Source organism: Oncorhynchus mykiss, chromosome 16 (assembly GCF_013265735.2).
Source record: "Oncorhynchus mykiss isolate Arlee chromosome 16, USDA_OmykA_1.1, whole genome shotgun sequence".
NCBI classification, from domain to species: Eukaryota; Metazoa; Chordata; class Actinopteri; order Salmoniformes; family Salmonidae; genus Oncorhynchus; species Oncorhynchus mykiss.
In genome coordinates, this window is record NC_048580.1 from 74,896,905 (window position 1) to 74,906,093 (window position 9,189).

General features: G+C 47.1%; 1 protein-coding gene across 1 annotated transcript; it reads right to left on the reverse strand.

Annotated features, from left to right (window-relative positions):
• Positions 1-3,582: 3,582 nt before the first annotated feature.
• Positions 3,583-8,894, reverse strand: LOC118939467 (GATA-binding factor 2-like). The gene is made up of 5 exons (XM_036945805.1): positions 8,012-8,894; positions 5,756-6,250; positions 4,969-5,108; positions 4,145-4,270; positions 3,583-3,786 (listed from the first exon to the last, which is right to left on the reverse strand). The coding sequence occupies exons 1-5, from the start codon at positions 8,892-8,894 to the stop codon at positions 3,703-3,705; spliced, it is 1,728 nt and encodes a 575-aa protein (XP_036801700.1). The 3' UTR covers positions 3,583-3,702.
• Positions 8,895-9,189: the final 295 nt, after the last annotated feature.

The following is a 9,189-nucleotide window of genomic DNA, read 5'->3' on the forward strand; positions in this document are numbered from 1 at the left end:
GGGATACTGGAGTGATGGAGGTAGATATGTATAGGGGGAAGGAGACAGGGATACTGGAGTGATGGAGGTAGATATATACAGTGCCTTGCGAAAGTATTCGGCCCCCTTGAACTTTGCGACCTTTTGCCACATTTCAGGCTTCAAACATAAATATATAAAACTGTATTTTTTTTGTGAAGAATCAACAACAAGTGGGACACAATCATGAAGTGGAACGACATTTATTGGATATTACAAAGTTTGTTAACAAATCAAAAACTGAAAAATTGGGCGTGCAAAATTATTCAGCCCCTTTACTTTCAGTGCAGCAAACTCTCTCCAGAAGTTCAGTGAGGATCTCTGAATGATCCAATGTTGACCTAAATGACTAATGATGATAAATACAATCCACCTGTGTGTAATCAAGTCTCCGTATAAATGCACCTGCACTGTGATAGTCTCAGAGGTCCGTTAAAAGCGCAGAGAGCATCATGAAGAACAAGGAACACACCAGGCAGGTCCGAGATACTGTTGTGAAGAAGTTTAAAGCCGGATTTGGATACAAAAATATTTCCCAAGCTTTAAACATCCCAAGGAGCACTGTGCAAGCGATAATATTGAAATGGAAGGAGTATCAGACCACTGCAAATCTACCAAGACCTGGCCGTCCCTCTAAACTTTCAGCTCATACAGGGAGAAGACTGATCAGAGATGCAGCCAAGAGGCCCATGATCACTCTGGATGAACTGCAGAGATCTACAGCTGAGGTGGGAGACTCTGTCCATAGGACAACAATCAGTCGTATATTGCACAAATCTGGCCTTTATGGAAGAGTGGCAAGAAGAAAGCCATTTCTTAAAGATATCCATAAAAAGTGTTGTTTAAAGTTTGCCACAAGCCACCTGGGAGACACACCAAACACGTGGAAGAAGGTGCTCTGGTCAGATGAAACCAAAACTGAACTTTTTGGCTACAATGCAAAACGTTATGTTTGGCGTAAAAGCAACACAGCTGAACACACCATCCCCACTGTCACACATGGTGGTGGCAGCATCATGGTTTGGGCCTGCTTTTCTTCAGCAGGGACAGGGAAGATGGTTAAAATTGATGGGAAGATGGATGGAGCTAAATACAGGACCATTCTGGAAGAAAACCTGATGGAGTCTGCAAAAGACCTGCGACTGGGATGGAGATTTGAGAGAACACTCTATATCTTGGGTGGCTGAAATCTTTAACGATTTTCCGGGCCTTTCCTTTCACTACCCTCTGATATAGAGGTCCTGGATGGCAGGGAGGCTGGGCCCCAGTGATGTACTGGGCTGTCCTCACCACCCTCTGATATAGAGGTTCTGGATGGCAGGGAGGCTGGGCCCCAGTGATGTACTGGGCTGTCCTCACCACCCTCTGATATAGAGGTCCTGGATGGCAGGGAGGCTGGGCCCCAGTGATGTACTGGGCTGTCCTCACCACCCTCTGATATAGAGGTTCTGGATGGCAGGGGGCTGGGCCCCAGTGATGTACTGGTCTGTCCTCACCACCCTCTGATATAGAGGTTCTGGATGGCAGGGAGGCTGGGCCCCAGTGATGTACTGGGCTGTCCTCACTACCCTCTGATATAGAGGTCCTGGATGGCAGGGAGCTGGGCCCCAGTGATGTACTGGGCTGTCCTCACTACCCTCTGATATAGAGGTTCTGGATGGCAGGGAGCTGGGCCCCAGTGATGTACTGGTCTGTCCTCACCACCTTCTGTACCGCCCTGCGATCGAGGGCGGTGCTGTTACCATACCAAAGGGTGATGCAGCCAGTCAAGATGCTCTCAATGGTGCAGCTGTAGAAACGTTTTGAGGATGTGAGGGCCAAACATTCTCAACCTCCTGAGGAATGAATATAGAACAGACTCTAATGAAAATGGTGCCTGGGCAACCCAACTACAATGTCTAAAGTCATCCACAGACTTTAAGACATTTTAACGTGGTCATTAGAGTGTAGTGTTTCAGTCTGCATGTGTTCCACAGTTGAAAGTAACTTCACAGAGAGACCATGTATTCTAACAGGTATTTATTCAGATGAAGGTGATCATTAAGAAAGAAGAGGTCAGGATTACAAAAAGTCATTTTTAAACAGAAACAAACATCATCCTTCATTAGTCATTACCTGACAACAGCATAACATATTATCTTTTAAAGGCATCATGGCTCAGTATAGCACCTACAAACTATTCTCCTCAGGTCTTCCTCTGTGTGTAGTAGTCCTCCGTGTGTAGTAGTCCTCAGTGTATAGTAGTCCTCCGTGTGTAGTAGTAGTCCTCAGTGTGTAGTAGTCCTCAGTGTATAGTAGTCCTCCGTGTGTAGTAGTCCTCCGTGTGTATAGTAGTCCTCAGTGTGTGTAGTAGTCCTCAGTGTGTAGTAGTCCTCAGTGTATAGTAGTCCTCCGTGTATAGTAGTCCTCAGTGTGTATAGTAGTCCTCCGTGTGTAGTAGTCCTCCGTGTGTAGTAGTCCTCAGTGTGTATAGTAGTCCTCCGTGTGTAGTAGTCCTCCTAGTGTAGTAGTCCTCAGTGTGTAATAGTCCTCAGTGTGTAGTAGTCCTCAGTGTGTAGTAGTCCTCAGTGTGTAATAGTCCTCCTAGTGTAGTAGTCCTCAGTGTGTAATAGTCCTCAGTGTGTAGTAGTCCTCAGTGTGTAGTAGTCCTCAGTGTGTAGTAGTCCTCAGTGTGTAATAGTCCTCAGTGTGTAGTAGTCCTCAGTGTGTAGTAGTCCTCAGTGTGTAGTAGTCCTCAGTGTGTAGTAGTCCTCAGTGTGTAGTAGTCCTCAGTGTGTAGTAGTCCTCCGTGTGTAGTAGTCCTCAGTGTGTAGTAGTCCTCAGTGTGTAGTAGTCCTCAGTGTGTAATAGTCCTCAGTGTGTAATAGTCCTCAGTGTGTAGTAGTCCTCAGTGTGTGTAATAGTCCTCAGTGTGTAGTAGTCCTCAGTGTGTGTAATAGTCCTCAGTGTGTGTAGTAGTCCTCAGTGTGTATAGTAGTCCTCAGTGTGTATAATAGTCCTCAGTGTGTAGTAGTCCTCAGTGTGTGTAATAGTCCTCAGTGTGTGTAATAGTCCTCAGTGTGTAGTAGTCCTCAGTGTGTGTAGTAGTCCTCAGTGTGTAGAAGTCCTCAGTGTGTAGTAGTCCTCAGTGTGTGTAGTAGTCCTCAGTGTGTATAGTAGTCCTCAGTGTGTATAATAGTCCTCAGTGTGTATAATAGTCCTCAGTGTGTAGTAGTCCTCAGTGTGTGTAGTAGTCCTCAGTGTGTAGAAGTCCTCAGTGTGTAGTAGTCCTCAGTGTGTGTAGTAGTCCTCAGTGTGTATAATAGTCCTCAGTGTGTATAATAGTCCTCAGTGTGTAGTAGTCCTCAGTGTGTGTAGTAGTCCTCAGTGTGTAGAAGTCCTCAGTGTGTAGTAGTCCTCAGTGTGTGTAGTAGTCCTCAGTGTGTATAATAGTCCTCAGTGTGTAGTAGTCCTCAGTGTGTGTAGTATTCCTCAGTGTGTAGTAGTCCTCAGTGTGTAGTAGTCCTCAGTGTGTATAGTAGTCCTCAGTGTGTGTAGTAGTCCTCAGTGTGTAGTAGTCCTCAGTGTGTAGTAGTCCTCAGTGTGTGTAGTAGTCCTCAGTGTGTGTGGTCGGGCATGTCAGAAGACTGGAGTCTGGACAGGGAGAGGTCAGAGTAGAGACCCAGCCTCTAACACACCTGTCTTCTACTTGGCCCTGTTGTTCATAATGGAGGCCTTACGTTTCCGTGTCTGAGTACCTTCCTTCTTCATGGTCAGAGGTCTGTTGATCTGAGGAGGAGAACGGAGGAATAGTGGCATTAGTATGACTACTCCACTAAAGGAACGGACAGGATGAAATGTATCGGCCTACAGCAAAGGAAATGATGTGTATTGATCCAATGGGGAGAAGAGGATCACAGAACTAGATATCATCAGGAGGCATTTTAGTAACACTTTACTTGAAGCAATGCAAGAATAATGCTTTATGACTTGTTAAAAGCATGTATGAGCCTTGATAATGTCTCAAAGTAAGGCTTACAATATGCCACGTCTCTCTATTTTTCAACGATTCAACTGACTCAAAATGGTGGTTATGTAGTGTTAATGGAATGAGAAGCTGTGAGACTATTCAGAGAGCAGATCCTACGTTGTGTAGTTTGTAGTAGAGTCCACATGCGTTACAGACTGTCTTTCCACTGACATTACGTCTCCACAGCGTGGTGGTGCTAGTCTGACAGTTGGAGCAATGGGTCCCTGCACTCTTACTGACCATCTGCATGGGGAGAGGAATGGACACGTGGTTAACTTAGGAAATCACAGCTGGAGCGGGAGAGGGAGAGGGAGAGGAGAGGAGAATAGGAGTGGAGAATAGGAGTGGAGAATAGAGGAGAGGAGAGGAGAGGAGAGGAGAGGAGAGGAGAGGAGAGGAGAGGAGAGGAGAGGAGAATAGGAGAATAGGAGAATAGGAGAATAGGAGAATAGGAGAATAGGAGAGGAGAGGAGAATAGGAGGAGTGGAGAATAGGAGTGGAGAATAGGAGTGGAGAATAGAGGAGAGGAGAGGAGAGGAGAGGAGAGGAGAGGAGAGGAGAGGAGAGGAGAGGAGAGGAGAGGAGAGGAGAGGAGAGGAGAAGAGAGGAGAATAGGAGAATAGGAGAGGAGAGGAGAGGAGAATAGGAGGAGTGGAGAATAGGAGTGGAGAGGAGAGGAGAGGAGAGGAGAGGAGAATAGGAGAATAGGAGAATAGGAGAATAGGAGAAGTGGATAATAGGAGAATAGGAGAGGAGAATAGGAGAGGAGAATAGGATAGGAGAGGAGAGGATAGGAGAGGAGAGGATAGGAGAGGAGAGGATAGGAGAGGAGAATAGAATAGAATAGAATGGAATAGATTGTATTGTATTACTTTCTTCAATAAGTACCTTTGAGAGGAACATTTGAGAAGTAAATTCACAGCTGTCAGTGAATAACGTACCAGCCTCTTCTTGGGTCTGGTGAGAGGTCTGTTCTGGCTGTTCATCTTGTGGTCACAGGCGTTACAGAGGTAGTGTCCTGTCCCATCACGACGCCACAGAGGGGTGGCGGTCCCACCACAGTTCACACACTCACGGGCATCTGGCAGAGGCACAGGAGCAGGGAGAGTAGCATGTTAGATCTAAACATGCTGCCACATTCGAAATGCCAAACTTTGAATTAAATTATACATTTTAATAGTGAACGAGCACCTTTTCCTTTTCACTGTGGTTGAGAGCCCTCCACTTCTTTTCATATTTAATTCACCTGTCTAATAGCAGCAAACATTATAATTCATCTATGATGGAGGTTAGTTTTGACCCGTGAAGTCTAGAAGAGTCCTCAAGCATACATTTGCTGTCTGAAGGTTTGCGTGTGCACCCTGCTCTCATCTATACGTTGTGTTTGTCTCAGGGTAAAGCTGTCATTATGATCGATCACGCTTCACTTCAGGGAGGGAGTGAGTGAGTGAGTGAGTGAGTGAGAGAGAGAGAGACGGAGAGAGAGAGAGAGAGAGAGAGAGAGAGAGAGAGAGAGAGAGAGAGAGAGAGAGAGAGAGAGATGGAGAGAGAGAGAGAGATGGAGAGAGAGTGAGAGAGAGATACATGGAAACTGACATAACCACACCATCAAATCATCCTCTAAGGCTGTGTTTACATAAGCAAGCTAATTTCTTGTATTTTTGTCCAATGTTGGTGTAAAACGAGAGAGAGAGAGAGAGAGTGAGAGTGAGACAGCTGTCACCTCACCTGGAGGGGAGAGGTTGATTTTGTTTTGTAGTTTGGGGGAGTAGCAGTAGGAGGGATACATGCCAGCACCAGGGGAGGAGCAAAGAGAGGCGGGGCTGTAGTCCTGACCTGACACCCAGGAGTTGCTGTAGAAGCCCAAGGGGTGACCGTAGGCCTGGGCAGAGTGCGGGTACCCATCCCCTTGTGCAGGGTTCAGAGTCAGGAAACTACTGCTACCTCCGTCCTCACTGGGACTCAGCCTCTCCCCCTTCAAGGCCTCCTGAAGCCTCTGGATTTCCTGACAGCCGTGCCCTCGGGAGTAGTGCTCGGCCCTGGGGTTGGTCAGAGACGAGATTGAGTTTGTGGAGGAGAAGGAGGAGGTGGTGGTGGTGGTGGAGAAAGGGCTGTTGTACCAGGAGGAAGAGGAGCAGCTGAGAGACTGACCTCCAGAACCCCCTTGCTCCAACCACTGGACACTACCGTTGACGTGGGAGGATGAAGAGTACACCTGGTGAACTAGAACACAACCACACAAGAAGCTGTGAGTCTCTGAGTTGCTAGTGTTGCTCGTCTGATTAGGAGAAACTTCAGTTCGACTTCAATGATTAAAAACCCATTGTGTTCAATTGATTACGTCCTAGCCATATACAGTGGGGAGAACAAGTATTTGATACACTGCCAATTTTGCAGGTTTTCCTATTTACAAAGCATGTAGAGGTCTGTCATTTTTATCATAGGTACACTTCAACTGTGAGAGACGGAATCTAAAACAAAAATCCAGAAAATCACATTGTATGATTAAAATTAGCATTTTATTGCATGACATAAGTATTTGATCACCTACCAACCAGAATTCCGTCTCTCACAGACCTGTTAGTTTTTCTTTAAGAAGCCCTCCTGTTCTCCACTCATTACCTGTATTAATTGCACCTGTTTGAACCCGTTACCTGTACAAAAGACACCTGTCCACACACTCAATAAAACAGACTCCAACCTCTCCACAATGGCCGAGACCAGAAAGCTGTGTAAGTACATCAGGGATAAAATTGTAGACCTGCACAAGGGTGGGATGGGCTACAAGACAATAGGCAAACAGCTTAGTGAGAAGGCAACAACTGTTGGCGCAATTATTAGAAAATGGAAGAAGTTCAAGATGACGGTCAATCACCCTCGGTCTGGGGCTCCATGCAAGAGCTCACCTCGTGGGGCATCAATGATCATGAGGAAGGTGAGGGATCAGCCCAAAACTACACGGCAGGACCTGGTCAATGACCTGAAGAGAGCTGGGACCACAGTCTCAAAGAAAACCATTAGTAACACACTACGCCGTCATAGATTAAAATCCTGCAGCGCACGCAAGGTCCCCCTGCTCAAGCCAGTGCATGTCCAAGCCCATCTGAAGTTTGCCAATGACCATCTGGATGATCCAGAGGAGGAATGGGAGAAGGTCATATGGTCTGATGAGACAAAAATAAAGTTTTTGGTCTAAACTCCACTCGCCGTGTTTGGAAGAAGAAGAAGGATGAGTACAACCCCAAGAACACCATCCCAACCGCAAAGCATGGAGGTGGAAACATCATTCTTTGTGGATGCTTTTCTGCAAAGGGGACAGGACAACTGCACCGTATTGAAGGGAGGATGGATGGGGCCATGTATCGCGAGATCTTGGCCAACAACCTCCTTCCCTCAGTAAGAGCATTGAAGATGGGTCGTGGCTGGGTCTTCCAGCATGACAATGACCCAAAACACACAGCCAGGGCAACTAAGGAGTGGCTCCGTAAGAAGCATCTCAAAGTCCTGGAGTGGCCTAGCCAGTCTCCAGACCTGAACCCAATAGAAAATCTTGGGAGGGAGCTGAAAGTCTGTATTGCCCAGCGACAGCCCCGAAACCTGAAGGATCTGGAGAAGGTCTGTATGGAGGAGTGGGCCAAAATCCCTGCTGCAGTGTGTGCAAACCTGGTCAAGAACTACAGGAAACGTATGATCTCTGTAATTGCAAACAAAGGTTTCTGTACCAAATATTAAGTTCTGCTTTTCTGATGTATCAAATTCTTATGTCATGCAATAAAATGAAAATGCATTACTTAAAAATCATACAAATGTGATTTTCTGGATTTTTGTTTTAGATTCCGTCTCTCACAGTTGAAGTGTACCTACAATACAAATGACAGACCTCTACATGCTTTGTAAATAGGAAAACCTGCAAAATCGGCAGTGTATCAAATACTTGTTCTCCCCACTGTACATCTGGCAGAAGATCTAAAATACCCCACTGACCTGGGCTGTGTCCGTACGATGGTGCAGACCGACTATGGCTGCTGCTGGAGATGCAGGAAGGCAGGCTGGCCAAGTCAGACTCAGCTGAGTGGTACGGCTGGTGCAGGAAGTCTGTGGCTAGACTGGCCCTAGCCCTGTGGTACTGGACAGAGTCTGGACTGGCCTTAGCCCAGTGATACTGGAGCGAGTCTGGACTGGCCATAGCCCAGTGGAACTGAACAGAGTCTGGACTGGCCTTAGCAGAGTTTGGACTGGCCTTAGCCCAGTGATACTGGAGCGAGTCTGGACTGGCCTTAGCAAAGTCTGGACTGGCAGTAGCCCAGCGGTACTGAACAGAGTCTGGACTGGCCTTAGCAGAGTCTGGACTGACCTTAGCCCAGTGATACTGGAGCGAGTCTGGACTGGCCTTAGCAGAGTCTAGACTGGTCTTAGCCCAGTGATACTGGAGCGAGTCTGGACTGGCCGTAGCCTTGTGGTATTGAACAGAGTCTGGACTGGCCTTAGCAGAGTCTGGACTGGCCTTAGCAGAGTCTGTACTGGCCTTAGCCCAGTGATACTGGAGCGAGTCTGGACTGGCCTTTGCCCTGTGATACTGGAGCGAGTCTGGAATGGCCGTAGCCCTGTGGTACTGGAGAGAGTCTGGACTGGCCGTAGCCCAGTGATACTGAAGCGAGTCTGGACTGGCCTTAGCCCAGTGATACTGGAGCGAGTCTGGAATGTCCGTAGCCCTGTGGTGCTGGAGCGAGTCTGGACTGGCCGTAGCCCTGTGGTACTGGACAGAGTCTAGAGAGGTGATCTCTGTAGTAAAGTTAAACATGGCTTCAGGAGGGAGCAAGGCTGGAAGGGACATCCAGCGAGACTGTTGCTCTGTAGAACCCTCCATCGGTGTGGAGGAGACTAAGGTGACGGAGAGATGAGCAGACCGTTATCCTGTTGCGCCTCTACCTTGCATATCATTCAATTCAATGTTACTGTAGTACTATAAAGAGAGACAGTATATTACATCTGACTACATTCATACAGACCTACAGAACTAGCCACTTACACTGATGACTGTTAATGATGACGGCACTACTAGCAGATAGCTTGTGATCGTCAATAGTGATGATGCAGTAATTAGGTGATGGGTCGTGATGATGCAGTAATTAAGTGATGGATCGTGATGATGCAGTAATTAC

Bases quoted from the DNA above. Each gene is read 5' to 3' on its own strand.
- LOC118939467 (XM_036945805.1), bottom strand. From the start codon at position 8,894: ATGGAGGGTTCTACAGAGCAACAGTCTCGCTGGATGTCCCTTCCAGCC. The intron at 5,109-5,755 runs GTGAGGTGACAG...TGCCTCTGCCAG, and splicing joins AATCAACCTCTCCCCTCCAG to ATGCCCGTGAGTGTGTGAAC. The intron at 4,271-4,968 runs GTACGTTATTCA...CTCCCCATGCAG, and splicing joins CCAGACCCAAGAAGAGGCTG to ATGGTCAGTAAGAGTGCAGG.